Source organism: Podarcis vaucheri (assembly GCF_965113315.1).
Source record: "Podarcis vaucheri genome assembly, chromosome: 5".
NCBI classification, from domain to species: Eukaryota; Metazoa; Chordata; class Lepidosauria; order Squamata; family Lacertidae; genus Podarcis; species Podarcis vaucheri.
In genome coordinates this window covers 58,161,615-58,179,684 of record NC_138763.1, presented here as the reverse complement: position 1 = coordinate 58,179,684, position 18,070 = coordinate 58,161,615, and the positions used below count along the sequence as shown (strand labels likewise).

General features: G+C 40.2%; 1 protein-coding gene across 3 annotated transcripts in view; it reads right to left on the bottom strand.

Moving 5' to 3' along the window:
• The window catches only part of LHPP (phospholysine phosphohistidine inorganic pyrophosphate phosphatase), a 109,439-nt gene that overhangs the window by 44,180 nt on the left and 47,189 nt on the right, over positions 1-18,070 (bottom strand). Inside the window, exon 7 of one of the 3 annotated variants that reach the window (XM_082222813.1) lies at positions 14,724-14,839. The exons of the other annotated variants lie outside the window; for them this stretch is intronic. Coding sequence (XP_082078939.1) covers positions 14,827-14,839 — 13 coding nt within the window. The 3' untranslated portion in view covers positions 14,724-14,826. Of the gene's footprint in view, positions 1-14,723; positions 14,840-18,070 lie in introns of those variants that run through there. 3 annotated transcript variants of the gene reach the window in all.

Sequence of the window (18,070 nt, the reverse complement as noted above, 5' to 3'; positions counted from 1 at the left end):
GGCACACTGTGTTTCAAGTCAACTCCATGTACCAACAGGAAGAAAGCACCCTGCAGAAACCATACTGCACCATTGGGTGGTGGTGACTAGAAACTATATTCCCCATCTCCAAACACAAGCTGCTTGGATGCTTAGTTAAAGAACCGATTCATGCTTTTGACAAATGTGGATAACAATTCTAAGCTTGTGATAAGCTTAAACTTATACACAGCTATATCATGTGCACCAGTGGGAAAGGAAAAGTGTGTTCAGAAGAAGTGCATGGATCATTTTCATCAATGTAGGCAACTGTAGGAAGCTTTCAAGATGGAAGTGTGGGGCTTAAATGGAATTGTGCTCAATGTGCTCATGCAAATTATCAGGAATCCAGTTTCCAGAATCAATTTCTGAAACTGTTGTGATTTGGGGGAAGTACAAACCAAAGCCAGTTCATGCTACAGCAGGGAACTGGGCAGGAAGGTTAGTTCTTAAGAAATGGTACATGATAGTGGGATTGCACCACAGATTTAAAGCACATTCTGTGCACACTTAAAGCCTCTTTGGAGTCCCCCCAAAGAATCCTGGGAACTGTAGTCTGTGAAGTTCTGTGAGGGGGAAACTACAGTCCCCAGGAATCTATAGGGAATCTACCCGCTTTAAATGTGCACTGGATGTGTTTTAAGTATGTGGTGTGGATCTGTCTTTAGTCTGTTGGTATAGACAGAAAAGACTACATATATATTGAGAAATCACCTAAAACTACCCACAGTAGCTATATGCTTCCACAGGTTATCATTTTGTATACTATCTACGCTTAAATGCAAAATTATGTTTTAAATATACAAAGTCAAAAACAATTTCTATGTGAACCAACCATGGGCAGGTTCACATTACCACCTTACAGTGCATACATAATGCATTTTGGATAACCTCATGTGAACACAGATTACAAACCAGAACTGGAAGCCTACCTATGCACAGTAAACAGGAGTGTGAACACAACCTATATTTCCTTGTGAAGAGTTTTATAGCAGCCCAGAAGATGCAAGATGCATCAAAAACTCAAGGGTTGAGCAAGATAAAAAACACATTAAGAGATCAAGGCTATAAACAAAAGTATCAAGGATGCTATTAAATTGACTGAAATGGGAGGAAGGGGGGACTTTGGCATAAGCCTGTTTTTGTTGCTGTTGTTTAATGTATTAGAAAAAGGCCTCTTTGGACACAGAGTCACTTTTCTACCCTAGCATCTGAAGACACCAAAAGAAGCTATTTCAAAAATACTTCATTTTAATGCAATACAGTGAGTCTAGCAGTCAGTTATCTACACCCAGCTATATATGCAGGAGGAGGTCAAGGGTTAGCCTTCCTTTCCTCAAGTTGTTATTGCGGCTATATCCCTTTCTACTTAAATATCTGCCATGGCAGTGCAATGACAGCATGAACTCGTCTATAGTTTGTTTAGCCACTGTTAATCTCCTTATAAACGCTCTTGGCATATTGGATAAAGTTATACTTAGTGAAGGCAATCTCATTAGTAGACTGGGTTTTGTTAAACAGAATTGACTACTTTTTCACATCATGTTATTACCAGTCTTTTTTTTTAGCTGCTGCTAATGATAGTGAACAAATTTGAGCATTGCAAGCTCTGCTTTGTTTTCTTTTTTTACTAGAACCTTGAGATGAGGAGGGGTAATTGGCATTAAAGTATACAATCCCTTTAAACACATATGGTCAGCCTAATAATTTATTTCCATTTCTAGCTTTGAGCTCACAGCCCTTTCACACCCAGATCCCCCTCACAGCAGTTGGCAAGAATGTGTTTGCCAACAGTCTTGAGAATCTGATAAGGAGAGCTTTAAACTAGATCTTGAGGGGGAGGGAGAAAACAATATGAACAACAAAAGAGCACCTGGCACTGGGGATAGTAGCTTCATTGATGCACAGGAAACTTAGGTGGTGCTCCAGAAACCTGCTAAAGGGCTAGAAACTACAGGAAGGAAGCAGCTGCAGGGAACAGCTCATGGTTTCAATTGTCTCTACAGGAATGCCCAGAGTATGGGAAACAAACAAGATGAACTGGAGCTTTTAATACAGGATGGCAAATATGACCTGGTAGGCATTACTGAAACCTGGTGGGATGAGACTCATGACTGGAATGTAGGAATTGAGGGGTATAACCTGTTCAAAAGGAATAGACCAAACAGGAAGGGGGGGAGTAGCATTGTATATAAAGGATGTGTACACTTGTGAAGAAATCCATGACCTAGAGCATGAAAAGCAGATTGAGAGTATATGGGTAAAAATTGTAGGGGAGAGAAACAACAGTGACTTTACTGTGGGTGTCTGCTATAAACTGCCAAGCCAGACTGAAGACTTCAATGATGCTTTACTACAGCAGATTACCAAGCATTCAAAAAGGAGAGAAATAGTAATCATGGGGGAATTCAACTTTCCTGATATCTGTTGGGACTCAAACTCTGTCAAGAGTGTAAGATCTGACAAATTCCTCCATGCATCACTGACAATTTCATTTCCCAGAAGGTGGAAGACCTAACAAGGGGATCATCTATCTTGGACCTGGTCCTCAACAATAGGGAGGAACTGATTGATGAAGTGGAAGTGCTTGGAAACTTGGGAGGAAGTGATCACGTTCTCCTGGGTTTCAGGATACAGAGGCAAGGGGAAACTGAGTGTAGTCTGACACGTACTCTGAACTTTAAGAAGGCCAATTTTGAAAAGCTGAAGGAGCTACTGGGTGTGATCCCATGGTCAGAAACTCAATGAGAAGGGAATCCAATAAGCATGGGAGTTTCTAAAGGAGAAATATTGAAGCCCCAAATGCAGACAATATCAACAAGAAAGAAAAGTGGGAAGCATCTAAGGAAACCAGTTTGGCTACATAAAGAGCTTATAAATGAGCTGAGGGTTAAGAAGGCCATGTATAAGAAATGGAAGAAAGGGGAAATCACAAAGGAGGAATATACACAAGTAGCCAACAGTTGCAGGGGGAAAGTCAGGCTGGCTAAAGCTCAGAATGAGCTCAGGCTTGCAAGAGAGGTTAAAAATAATAATAAAAAGTTTCTTCAGCTATGTCCAAAGTAACAGGAAGAACAAGCAAGTGATAGGTCTTCTGTGTGGGGAACACGGAGAAATGATATTGGGTAACAGAGAAAAGGTTAAACTACTCAACACCTACTTTGCCTCTGTCTTCACCCAAAAGGAAAGTGATGCCCAACTTGGTGATAACAGAATAAATGATGTAAGGAGGGAGATGCAGCCCAAGATAGGAAAAGAGGTAGTAAGGGAACACCTGACTACTTTAAATGAATTCAAATCTCCAGGGCCTGATGAGCTGCATCCAAGGGTACTAAAGGAGTTTGCAGATGTAATTTTAGAGCCTTTGCCTTCATGCTTGCCTATAAATCTTTCTGACAGTAAGAGCTGTTCAGCAGTGGAACAGACTCCAATAAGAGGTGGTGGGCTCTCCTTCCTTGGAGGTTTTTAAACAGAGGTTGGGTGGCATCTGTCATGGATGCTTTAGCTGAGATTCCTGCATTGCAGGGGGGTGGACTAGATTACTCTTGACATCCCTGCCAACTCTAAGAGTCTATGATTCTTACTATGGCAGCAAAGACAGTCCTAAAACACTCACGCAGGTGGAATCCTCCTCCTAACTTTTCTCATGACTTTGGCATTGTTTATCTAAATCCTTCTCACCAAAATGAGGGTTAAAAAAAATTATACTAAAAAAGTTTAAATCTGAAAATCTCACTTTACTATACTCAGATGTGATTAGCACCATGGTGGAAAATGACAACCATGAAGGCGATATCATCTATTCTTCCACAACTACGTCAATACCATGGAGTTAGTGTACTTCATGAGACAATCCATAGTAGTGTGTTGATCTGTGCCTGAACTAGGTCAAATTAGATGTTGCAGATATTAGCATCAACATGTAATTGTGTTCCCGTTAGATTGCCAAAAGCCTGGGAGGAGAGAACATTTTAAAAAGTGCACACACACAAGCATGGGATCAGAACATGACACAGCCAGTTTGTATTGAAGAAGTTGGAACATGGAGCCAAAGGAATTCAGATAAAATGGTCCTGCCAAGGCAATGTGCCTAAGCACAGACATGCAGAAATGTGGATGAGGTCAAAGGGTATTCTGTCTCAATCTGCTCGTTAAGAGTCTATTCTGTAATTAAAGCCTCTTGTTGGAGAAAGAGGAGAGGTGAACAGCTATTATTCAGGGCCAGGCAGAGAAGCAAAGCCTTATTAGAGATGGTTTTAAAGGAAGTCTTTCTGCTGATAGCCATGGTGTTTGTACAAGCAGATGCTTGCAAGTTGAGTTGTATACAGTTCATGGAAACAGACGCAGATCTGCTATGCAGTTTAGGAAGAGAGCAGCTATTTCAGAGATTTTATGAAAAATGAAAAACAAAAGATTCTTGCCCTTAAGAGTAAAATGAAATTATGCCAACATTGTTTTAAATATCTACAAAGATATCAAAAAGCAAAACAAAAAAATGGAGAGGGGGTGTTCAAGTGTGGGGCTTCTCAAGCAATTAAAAAGACGTGGAATTGTTAACGAGAGGTATGCGGTGTATGATTCCGTTTGAAAAACAGCAACAACCATGTGAGCGCTACAATTTAAAGAGCTGTCAACAGCTTTTGCAAAACACTCGACATTGCTGGCAATGATATTGGTTAAAGACCCACCCAGAATAACACCTAGCAATCCAGATGCAGCATGTGAAAAGCATTTTAAAGTATGCACATTCTGACTATATCCTTTAACCCCAAGTGGGACCTGAGCACAAGAGTCCTCTTCCACTCCTGCAATTTCATGCAGCTGATATTCAGAAGCATCCTACTTCCGACCAAGGAGGCACAGGATATTCTCCATCATGGCTCCTCCATGACCATCAGAATGCTTCCTAAGCAAGGCAGAGTATTCACTGTGTTTAAAATGAATAAATTCGCCCTGTAGTAAACGTGAATTCAGGACCAAGAAAAGCTGGATACTAAAAACTCTCCGAAGCGTGAACATTAAGCAGGTTTAATTATTTTGCAACGTTTCTTTTGCTTATCACATTACAAGACAAAGAGTGGTACAGGGCACTGACACGTGAGTAGCAGAAATCTAGCCTCAGATTCTTCTCCAGTTTCTAACATTTCACCAAGCACTAGCCATACATTTTCAAGCCTATCTTTGAAGTTTAACAGATAAGATTAAAAGGGGTGGGATGGAGAAAAGTCAATATTTTCCAGGTTATTAATTCTATACCCAGTACCTATTTCTGTACTTCAGTGGGTACATACAAAGCTTTGCACTTCATAATATTAAGTCCAATTTAATATCTGTTAGACTTTGTCTTTTGATCTGGGCTATAAGAAGAGGTGTAGTTGAAGGATCTTCACCTGTTTTCATGGGAAGAATACCTCTTGCTTTCTTCCTGATGGGCCATCAATGCCACAAGCAACAAGTTATTGATTTGGATGCACACACTAGGCGATATACCCATTCTCTAACGTATCCTCCACGGCAAAACATGTATCCCCAGCATAAAACCTCTCCCCTTTGAGCAGAAAATAGCTGAAAACCAGAAGAGATGAGCTCTATCCTTGGTGAACCATGTCCAAATATTGGTCTCTCAGTTTCTCATTTTGTCTAAAACATTTCGACGGCAGCATACAACCCAGGAAGACTATCAGAATATGCAACGGTCCATTAACATCACCTGACCTTAATCTAACATAGAAACGTGTATGGCAGATGTACTATCAGTAGAGAATAATTATATGAACATAAGCAATATGATTTAATAGGGAATGTGTGAATTTATACATTTCTTTGAAATCCAGATTTTCATTGGAAGGTCCGGCACAGCTAATCCTGTTAGCAAGAGGATTTAGGCAACGAGATGAGAAGTAACACAATAACACACATGGCGCTTCATCTCTCCGAGCTAATTTTCATGCAGTGATATTTTTAGATAAAAAGGCACCACTTCACTTTCTTGTGAGAGCAATAATAATAGATAATCAAAAGGAACTACAAACATACCTCCCCTGTGGTTTATATTCCTGGTAAGATATACCCTAGCAAAACGCAATGGTGAAAGGGAATATGTTTATGTAATAAAATCCCTTTGAAATAGCTCTTGATCCTTCTGAGCTTCCTCAAAGAAACAGGGCAAATTGTGAGATTTATATTGTGTGTGTTAAATATTCATAGGGATATTTGTGATTTTCATCCTATGATTAAGCTTTGTTACCAACTGACCATACTTACCTCTGCATAATTTCTTTTATGATTATTTTTTCCCAATGTTTGAACAAGATTATATATACATTTATGTAAATGTACATCTGTGAGCATACAGCACATTACCAGAGCAGGTCTATTCTCAAAGGTTTCATAATGAATAAGACTCGCAACAACAGATTGGTTTGAGGAACAGAGTCTATGAGATTAGTTGCCCACTTACACTGGTACAGACCTAGTGAAGCCTATAGGACTACACCGGTGTAAGCAGCCTGTGAATGGAGCAGCCCATAAGCACATAGCTGTATCTTCTGGGCATAGGAACAGATCTGATAGAAAAATGAGTCTCCCTGACACTGTTGTGTGCTGCGGTGTGATTACCATAGAAATATGCAGCAGGGCAACTTAAAGTGTATGTAAGTCCATAAAGCTCCAGGAAAAGAATGGGCTCCTTTTAGCATATGAATTGCTGTTGCTCAGGGACCAAGCTTTCAATCGCAAGTCAATTTAAGAGGTTTTTTTAATCTCCCAGATGGCAGTCGCTCTAGGAAAATCAAACTATAAGGGCTTGCTGCATTACTATAAATGGTGAATTGCACAGCCCAAGAAAGATTATTTATTTATTCATTCTTAAATGCATGAAGAGCCAAACCCAGTCTGCCTTACTCATGAACATTTATTATAGTAGGACTGCTTGTGACAGCAAGGCAAGAAGGTTTTGTCCCAGAAGACACTCAGTTTCCCCCCTCAGGCACAGTAGGAGTGTACAGCATTACTGTGCAAATAAACATTCCTGGAACAGCGTCTAAATTGGAACAGAGAATTTTACCAATAAAACACAGCTAATCCTATCAACTAAAATGAATTAAAATCTAACTAGGTTGTATCTATAAAAGCATTGGCATAGAACAAATATGTGGAAAACATTCAGTGGAATAATGAAATGCGATTAGCAGGGGACACTTTTACATGTCTATGCAAGAAGTAAGTATCACTGAGTTCCATGGTGCGTATTTCCCAGGTAAGCATGTATACAGCTGATGTTGAAACTGGTCAGAAAGGGAGTTAAACTGAAACTAATGGAGTCATCATCTCTAGGAAGAAAGCATGTAGGAATGAGCAAAGTGCAGGGGGAGTAAAGCCCAGCACAGTCAGTAGCAGTCTGCAGGGTGGGGCAGTATTGCTCACCTAGCTTCCCAATGCAGAGGTCACTGCCCATAACTGAGGGGTGCAAAGTGGCCAGGGAGTTGGGTGTGGTGCAGGCGCAGCAGTAGTAGGAGCATCAGATTGGCTCTGCTGCTGCACCTGCGCCGCACTGACTTCCCGACTGCCTTACTCCTTCCCCTCTTGGTTACCAGCAGCAACTTCCATGTTGTGCAACAAGGTGAGTTTTCCTGCCCTGCCCTGCCCTGCCCACCAATACCACCAGCAGTGATGCTAGATTAAGCGCTTCTGGCCAATTTAGACGACATCTGGAAGGCCACAGGTTCCTCATCCCTGTGTTAGCTTGCTTTATATATGATCTTAATTCATGAACAGATGCTATGTGCAGCAGCGCAGAAACAGCTATAGTGTGCTTTGATTTCATATAGAGGCTCAGTGTCAAATATTTAGCTAGAGTGGGACTCACCTCTCTGTTGACGAATAGGCCTATCTCCCAAAGTATCTGAACAGACACAAAAATCTTTTGTCCTGGCTTTGTAAGTAGAGATAACTATATCATGATTCAGTTTTCCCACCGCTAACGATGGAGGGAAAGAGACCTATCTGTCTGTGGACCTCATTCTTCCATAGCCAGCTGTTGTGGAGGATCAGTCAACTAACAATTTCCTGCTGAGTGGCTGCAACACTGACCCAGAACATCCCTGCCAGCTAAACAACCTTCTTCTGTGGGAGGGGAAATCTTTTGATCCCTGTGAAAATTCACTGGTAGGGTGCAACAATGTCTCCACGTCCCCTTTCCCATCACACTCCTTCTGTCTGTATAATTCTTTAAGACCCTGGAAATGTTTACATTATTAACAGCACTTTGACACATTGGCTTTTAAAAATAAACAGTCCCAGAAAGGCAATTATCTTTTCCCTGCCTCATAGCACCGGAATGAAGAAAGTGCACAAATGAACGAACTATTTGCTGAAAACTGCTATCTGCACAAACTGAGGAAACTGGGGCTTTCCATGCAAAATATTTTTGCCAAGGAATGTGAAAAGGAGATCCAGACCAAACCTTAGTTGTTGTTGTTGTTGTTGCTGCTGTCTTCTTCTTAAGCTGGAAGCAAATTTTAACCTAAACTTGCTTTTTCTCCCCTCCTGCCTTTCTGATAACCTGTTCAGACTCTCTCTCTCTCTCTCTCAAATGAATAAATCACCTTTATTGGCATAGAAAAAGTGCATCAAATACATGGATCAGAACACAACACAGTTAATGAAACATAGTAGGAGATAACTTTAGGATAGAACTGTCCAGACATCGCAAGATTTTTTGGTGGCACCATGAAATTAAGTCACCATAGGTCCTAAGAGCCATTTTCAAACCTCACGATGTCTCTTCTCTTTTAAAAGTGGTAACGCAGGTGGTGCTGTGGTCTAAGCCTAGGGCTTGCCGATCAGAAGGTCGGCGATTCAAATCCCCGCGATGGGGTGAGCTCCCGTTGCTTGGTCCCTGCTCCAGCCAACCTAGCAGTTCGAAAGCACCTCAAAGTGCAAGTAAGATAAATAGGCGGGAAGGTAAACGGCATTTCCGTGTGCTGCTCTGGTTTTGCCAGAAGCGGCTTAGTCACGCTGGCCACATGACCCAAAACTGCCTGCGGACAAACGCCGGCTCCCTCGGCCTGTAAAGCGAGATGAGCGGCGCAACCCCAGAGTTGCATGCACATCAGCCTCCTCCCGATGATGTGCATGCAGTGTGTGCTGTGCACGTGTGACATCACACTGGACCCCCTCAATATTGGGCGCAAGACGGTACCTCTGCTTGGTGGGAATACCCAATAGTCCAGGGATTTGGGGGAGCAGTACATGATGAGATTGCTAAATACTTCATTAATCAATATGCAGCACAACTGTCCATATTATACATGTTTGAAGGGACAGATGAAGACATTTAAATGAAGGACTTATGAAGGCTTTTGTTAGTGGTGGCAAGGCAATCTACTGCTCAAAAAATGTAAGGAGTTGCAGCGTTTTTAGTATTGAGCTTTGGTATTGAAACCGTCTGGCATATAGCTATAACGGAAAAGATAACACATGAAACATGGATATTAAAAGGAACCAAAAAACCACAAAAGCTTTATGCCATATGGTGGAAATTTGTTGTATATACCACAGGGCTGGAAAACACTCTGCCAGCTGCATCTTTACAAATAAGGTCTTCATGATTTTTTGTATGTTAATTGTACCCCTGACCATCTGTACGGACAAACTGGAGCATCTCCGGACTTCTATGTTATATTGAATTATTGTAAGAGGAAGAAGGGAAAAGAGAATAATGTACTGTATTTTTCCGTCTCTAAGATGCCCCCATGTATAAGACACCCCCTATTTTGGGGGACTCCAATTTAAGAAAATTGGGGGAGATGGCCTCCATGCATAAGATGCCCCCAAATTCTGGACACTATTTTTTAGGGGGGGGAACCTAGTCTTATACATGAAAAAAATATGGTAATTCTTACTTTCATGCTGGCAAGCAGGGAGGGGAGAAGAGTTAGGGAAAGGTTGATGGTTGTAATTGAATTTTGAGCATTTCAAAATTCTCATATAGTCTAAGAAGACTTCCCAAACTGGAAGACTGGTTAATAAAAATCTGGGGCTCTGGACAGATGGTTAAACTGACCATTAAGGTTCAGCAACCTAGACAGTGGGACAATAACTTCATTGAAAAGAAGAGTCTTTTCATAGCTTAATGGAATGAGAGAACACATGAGGCAGTAAACTACTATATGATTCATTTGAATAAAATGAATAAATGAATAAAATGAACAATTCAAAAAAATTATATGTGTGAGACACACCCACCAATTAAAATGTTCCTGGTAGACGGGGTGTATGTGTGTGTGTGTTATTGTAATATCTACCCCCCAAAAAAAATATTTAGAAACCAGATATTTTATTTATATGGCAACATAAATCTGTTTTGTTGATTACAGTAAAGTTTATTATATTTCAGTGATTAACCAGGTCATAAAATGGATCAAAAGCAAGCTAGTGTGAGGTGCCACACACACACACATACCCCTGGACCATAATCAGTGATAAACAGATATTATAATATTATGAATATTTAGCAATAAATATTTATATCTGCATATATACTGTTTTTATTTTCTTTTTAATACATATACACATCATTTTAATTATGTACTATTAATTATATGTAAGTAAAATAAAGAGGAATATATTCATAGGCCTGAACAGAAGCAAATCATGAAAATATAAAAGCAATATTCATTTTTAAAACTCAAGTTAGATTTGCCCAAGCTTCTACACTCTGTCCCATGCAACAACTGGAAGGCCCAGTAAAGCCCTGGCTGATTTCAGGCTAAAATTCACCACAGCCAACTGTGAAGATAAATAAGTTTGTTGGAGGAAGAAGGCAAAGACACCATTTTGGTGTTCTGCAGAGTGCCTCCCCCATGCTATAGCACTCAGCCAGGCTCTAGCTGTTAAGGTGGTTGTTGCCGAAACATTTTCTTTTTAACACTTGACCCAAAGGTTAACGTATACATAGTTTAATCAATGCATTGCTTTACAAACAGGCTCCATCTACGGCACTTAGGCCTGCAGTGGCCCGGCCAACATTCCAGGGTGCAAGCTCTGAGGTAGATAAATCTGTGGTAATAACAGCTTTTCAATTATTTCTTTCTCTCAGATACTTCTTTCTGCATTGATTTGTTTGTTGTACAACCCTTGTTTACATGCATATTACAGAGGCATGCTGTGGGGCATATTCTCAGTTCATGGGGCTTGCTGCTTCGTGGACCCAGTAGCCATGCATTGTAGGGGGGGGGAATTAATGTTGTTAACCAAGCTGTCCTTCAGAGAAGCTGTCTGCTATGTTGATATTTTCTAACACACAGTGGATGTAATTTGGTAACATATTCCGTTTGCAAGAGATCTCCAGTTCAACCCCAGGCACCTCCAACTAGGTCTGGAAAGATTCCAGTCTGAAACGCTGGGCACCTGCTGAGTTAAGTGGATCAATGAACTGACTTGGTGTAAGGTAGATTGCTACTTTTATATCTTATTTTCAGGAAAGGTCAGCACTGTCTAAGAGACTAATCTGAAGCCTTGCAAGAGGATACAAGAGGATTTCATTTCTGATACAAACTCACCAGAGAGGGAAATAGGCAAGAAAGCCAAAACCTGTGCTCCTGTTTTTTCTTGGTACTGACTTTTCTGCTCCACTAACACGTCTGTAAAAAAGCAATTCATGAAATGCTATACTGGCTACTCATTGGAAAGTCCCCAGTTGCTGGTGAACCACACTTTGTGTATCTAATGCCACCTAATGGACATTCAGGCTTATAGCCATGAAACGTTGTAATAGAGGGAGAGATTGCATATACTATATAGTACTTGCTCAGCAACTCCAAGGAACCTTATGTAGAGTGAAGGAAAAAAGTATTTGATCCCCTGCTAAATTTGCCCATTTGCCCTCTGATGAAGAAATGACCAGTCCATAATTTTAATGGTAGGTTTATTGTAGCTGTGAGAGACAGAATAACAACAGGAAAACTCCCAGAAACCCAGAAGACAAAAGTCTGCCTGCCAACACGAATTGTGTGGGTTACTAAACTGCAGAATGCCTACATACTACCTGAGTTAGTCACAGTGGTGGGTAATTAGTTGATATTTTAATGCTACTGATGCTCTTTAAAATTATGTATTTTTAGATTATTTCTTTATACTTGCTTAATTTATATTTTTTTGTGTACTGCCTTGTGAAAAGGTTTGTTTTAAAGGGTAGAAGTGATGGCTCCAAGATTTTTACCTGCCTAGGGTCAGCTGCTGAATGACATTGCTCAGCAGGTATATGAGTCTGGGTCTCCTACATCCAAACCAGTCACAGTACATGCTGCACCACAGCTAATGTTTCCAGATTCCCAAAGGAAAACAATAGGGGTTGAAGGTAAGAAAAATCAAAGGAAGGACAACATTTCGACTCTTTTGCTTCTGGGTTGAAAATCATTAATCATTAATCTTAAAGCTACTTACCAAGGTGTGAGTCCAATTTAACTCAGTGAGACGGGTTTCTGAATAGAAATGTCACCAGGTTTCACTATTCATCTGGCAGTACAAATTATGACCTACAAATTATGGCTGGCAGTCACTATTTATTTGGATAAACTTTTCTTCATGGGGTCATTTTCTGGGGACCAAGTTATTCTAAATCCAAACACAGTGGCTTGATTAACACTGTGCTTAACATCAGTCCTAGGTTCCTAAAAACATCCATGTCCTTTCTCTTTTTCCTTAAATCTTTATTGAAAGTTTTCCTAAGATATACATCCAGTAAATACTATATCATGTTGGTGCTTGTCTTCTTCCCATCTCAGTTCTGTCAGCTTGCTACAGTTGTGAAAGAGAATAGGAATAGAGCCAGGTATTTGAATTACATGATTCTGGAAAAAGTAATCAACAGAAATGAAAAAGGATACTCTCCGCTACCATGTTTATAGATTCGTTTCATATCTACCGAAGAAAATTCCAAGGTCAGGTTTCTTTCTGGGCTCTTTATCAAAGGGACTGTGAGCATATCCATTTGGCACATATCAATATCAGCATGTCCCAAAGAGAGTATTTGTACTTGCTCATATGCCATGCTAACTTAATAGCAACAAGAGGACAGAAGGATAGCTTTTACTGAACAGGCTCAGGATATGTCTTCAGTATATTGAGAATCTAAAGCTACATCTCTATTCCTTAGCTACCCAGATAGATACCTCGTTTACTTTTCAAAAAAATCTTCTTAAAGATGTCCATAATGCAACTCCCTATGATCCCACTGGCATGGTATAGGTCAGATAGGATCTCTTCCTCTGGGGCATCCGCCTACACCAGCTATGAATAACTGTGCATTCCCCAGCAGTCTCTGTGAGCTTGGTAGACCTACAGAAGAAGTGTGAGTTTTCACACCTTGCACTTCTCAACTGAAAGAAGCAGAAGTACTGACATATCACAGTCTCAGAGCCATCTCCTAATTGCAGCAGTAAAGAATAAATCTAGGCAAAGATCACAAAACCTTAAACACCCATAAATTGGGCTTGCACAAGAACACAACCCGGAAACATTCTTTTGACTTCAACCCTTCACTGTCCTCACCAATACACATTTGCCAGGCCAAGTTAGCGAAACTTAAGTTTGCTATTAGCAAACTCAGTTTGAATGCAGCCATATTTCTATAACTCTCATTTCAGCCTGCACAGTTTTAAAGGGTATTTCCATGGCAGTTATTCAAACAGACGAGAATCAAGCAAATGTAGGAAACAATGTTATAATTGGAATAGCAGCATGTGGTATTGTAAACTAGAGAATCCGGAACAGTAAAGCTGCTTAATTGAGTTTCCATCAGGTCCAGTTGTTCAGATTAATCCAGGAAGCATCTGTCTGGCTGAACGTGTGCTCCCGAGTTGCTGAATATGGGTAAGATCTTAAATCATTTTATACACAGCATCCCGCTGCTTCCTCTCAATTGTCCTTTTATATAACAAGCTGTGCTCTGGCATCAGCAAATCCCTTGACAATCACCATATTAGTACACAAGTATACAAAAGCACAGGGCCGAGAGACCACATTTGGGCTAAATATTGCCTGCTCTGGCTAGGATACAAAAATCTTCTGCAATATGAACCAAGTAGTTTGCCTGCCACACACACACACACACACACACACCATGAACAAAATGCTTGCCATTTCCAACCGCGTACTTTCCATTACATCCCACCATTAAAGCAATTTCAGAGTTCTTAAAAATAGTCACAATATAATACTTCTCCTGTGACAAAGCATTGCACATCTGGCTTGTGATTTCCTTTAAAATAATACAATGATTATGTCTCAGTGTTGACTGCATAGCCAGGCGTTCTAACATAAAGTGGACCCATGGGTAGACATTGAATTCAATGCCCAGCATTAATATGTTGAGTTTTATATATGGGATGGGAAGCCACCAAGGAAGAGCTGAACTTTATGCAATTGAACACAAAATGGTCAGAGATAGCACTGACAGTAGCCAGAGCCACACTTCCTTTCCAAAGGTGTCCTAGCTGAGTATTCACAGCACCCTACGGGAAGCTACTGAAAAACCTTTAGACCTCTAGCAGCAGCTCAAAATAACAGTAAGGAAAGCAACAATAAAAAATAACTACAAACTTGTTTGCATAGTGTGCAAACAAGTAATAGATTTTGAAATTCCAAGTAGATTAAAAAGATGTGGAAATCAAAGCAAAAACCCCAAACCCAGGGTCGTTTACCATAACTGTGAAGTTCTTCTTTTAATTAAAATTGCAATGGCTCAGTGGTTCTTTGCTCATTGAAGTTTGTGAGGTTTGTTTGCTTTTTCACAGTGTGAGACAGTTATCCCTCTCTCCTGGAAGAAATACAAATAATTCTTTAGTTGCTAAAATTATCCTTCTTGTTGCAGAGAAATACAGGAAACTCCTGCCAGACAAAGTTTGTAATTTTGCACTGGTCTCCTTAACCTGCATTAAGTAACAGTTGTCTTTGCCGTGTACTCAAGTGGCTGTTTCAGAAGCGGAGAGAAAGAGCTGGAGTACAGTGCTTCCATTTCAGGACAAGCTCCTTTGCTTTAATGGCTCAGGGATCTTTAACGCAGAAGAGTGACAGAGAAAGTCCCTTGTGCATGTCCATATCCATTGAAGTTGGGGAATTGCCTTCTCAGGTGCAACTACAAGCAATACTTTTTTTCTTTTAAGAAATGTTTACAGGTACTCTCATTTTGACTCAAGAAAATCACCATTGGGAAAAATAAATACAGTAAATGGACAAAAGTACAAAGATTCACAAAATGTTTATGCCTACCCCTGTGTCCCCTCAGAAAAAAAGGACAGGTAACAAGTACCAATACAGAGATTGGTTCTTCTCTGCCCAGGGCCAGATTTAGGTTTGATGAGGCCCTAAGCTACTGAAGGTAATGGGACCCTTTATATGTCCAGCTGTCCTTTGTCAAAAACAGATTATCACTGTTTTTGGTGTTGAATATATGCTATATGGTAATTCACAGGAGCCTACACAACACAAAACACTGTTGCCGTATGTAGGTTTTATTTTATTTGCTTTTTATCTTATATTTTGGAAATGTACATCCAGTTTTTTCCTTTAATTTTTTTTTGGGCCCCCCAAGAGAGTGGGGCCCTAAGCTATAGCTTGTTTAGCTTATCCGTAAATCCGGCACTGTCTCTGCCACTAGGCGACCTGGATTTGTAGGTCTGCATATGTATTTAGAAGAAATTATTTCCATTTTTCCTGTTGTAAGACTAACCACAAGGACAATCAATTGCTTTCTGCAGAATACAGTACAGGGAGGTTGAAGACTTGGTCTCTCTTCTTTCCCACATGAACAGATAGCTCCAACTCTGCCCACTTCGAGTGAATTGACAGTAGAAGGAAGTGGCCAGGGAAAGGTGCTACCTCAGACATTAACTGCTATAATAAGCCATACCATACTGACACGAGACAATTCTGCACCTGCAGTGAAAAGAAAAATGGTGGTTCAAGGCAGGACAATGGCTTTTTCTCTGGAATCTGCATTTTAAGGTGATTTATTCACTTTGCTTTGTATTTAAGATTGGATCTCCTCCCTGCTTTGCCGGCCTTTTTCCACCTGGCAAGGGAGGGTGGGGCCCTGCCTAACTCCAGGTACAAAAGCTGAAGCTGCTGAACAGGCTGGGGTATAGTTTTGGGGTTGTTGTTGGGGGGTTGTTGTTGTTGCTGTTGTTGATTTTCTTTTGTTATCTTTATTTTATATCTTATTATGATTCACACAGAACTAGATCAATTTAGTTGTGTATTTTTTGTTTTAGTTATTGTTTATGACTACTTTTGTTATGTTGTAATTATGTATTTTTCAGGGTGTAAGCCACCTTGAGCATGGTTTGAAGCAGCATACAAATAAAATGATGTATGTATGCCTGCATGTATGTATATTCAATCAATCACAGAGGGATCTAAAATCCAATGACACATTTCATGTGTACCCAAGAAGAAAAACAGAAAGATGAATTCCACAAGGTGATTTTCCTTCATGGTCCCACTGAGGTCACAGACTCACAGCTTGCTGTCATTAAATTTGCTTAGATATCATCATTAATTCAGTGGTTTTACACTGCTTTATTTTCCTAACTTTACAATTTCAATTTCCCGCATTCCCTGCAATTATTGACAAACAAACTGCAACGTCTATTATGTATTTAGTTGCTTTCTATAACCAAAGTCTCAAACCGACTTACGACAGCAATAAGATCTAAAAAACACAATACATAGCAGATATACCAGTTAAAAACAATGGGCTAAATCCAGCAAAGTCATTGCATAAGCAGAATCAGTTCCACTCATGCAACTGAACTTCCCCTACTTTTTCTTCCCCACCCCTCCTCGTGCAGCTCCCCACATGCCCCTAATATTGGTTAAGAGGGTTTGATGGAGTATAGTGAGGGAAAGAAAGTTCTGTAGTGTGTGGGGAAGTCATTCCACTCACACAATGACTTCATTGGATACAACCCAGAATTACACGCTGAATGTGCTCATCCACAATAATCAATTACAAAACAAAAATTTCTTTCACCATTCAACAGCAGGATGAACACACAGCTACTATCAGAAGTCACAAAAACAGTATTGATGACTTAGAGAATCAAAATGTCCACCTGGCACTGAAAATACAGTGAGGTTTACAGATTCTGTAACTAAACTTGAAGAAGTCGATGGCTGAACTCCACCTGGCTAGCCCTCAAGCAGGGTAATACAGATTAAACAGGCTGTAAATCTTGGGGAAAGGAATGAGGCAAAAGATTAGAAACCATCTTCCTTCCAAGATAGCTAACTCTGATTATTAAAACTGGTGCCTAACAAATGAATGGCATGAGCAGTTGGAAACAGAGACCTTCCATCCTCTTACCAACTACCCTGCTGATCAGTAATGACAGGAATAGCTCCATTTGTTATTTTCTTGCTCTTCTGACATTTAAGTTGTCTTAAGTTTATGCCTTACCTCGGCAATTAATGAGTTTCTTTTTCTTGCTGCAGAATACTTAGCATACACTCAGTCTGCTCAATAGTTCATAACAATGACAAATGAAGCATTCTTCTTTCTCAGCAGCTTGCCTAACCATGATGTATGCAATCTGTTCCAGATGGGAAACTGCCTTTTGCTCTGGGTATTCTGAAGCCCAATTCTCACAGTGTTTTTTTTCCAGTTGCAATGCAAACAAGGGACAATCTCAACACAGCAAAATGAAAATTCTAGTATTTCCCATGCCAGAGGGAACCACTTCTCAATAGGTTTCCTTGGCATTGTAAATACTATCCAACAGGGATGGCTCAATCTGTTTCTGGCATGTGTCAATTTCACATAAGTGAAACTTCTACATTCTGTCCTGTTTCTGCATTTATCTTTTTTGTTTTTGTTTTTAATAAAAGTCTCCTGAGGCAGATGGATACCGATAGTCATGCTGCCTTGGGTTGATGGGAGCTTTAGGCCAAAATATTTGGAGGGCCACAGGTTGGGGAAAGCTGATCTAGGCATTACCACTTTTTAAATCTTGGTTTTTAGACCTGGTTTCCAGTTTAGTTATTGATGCAC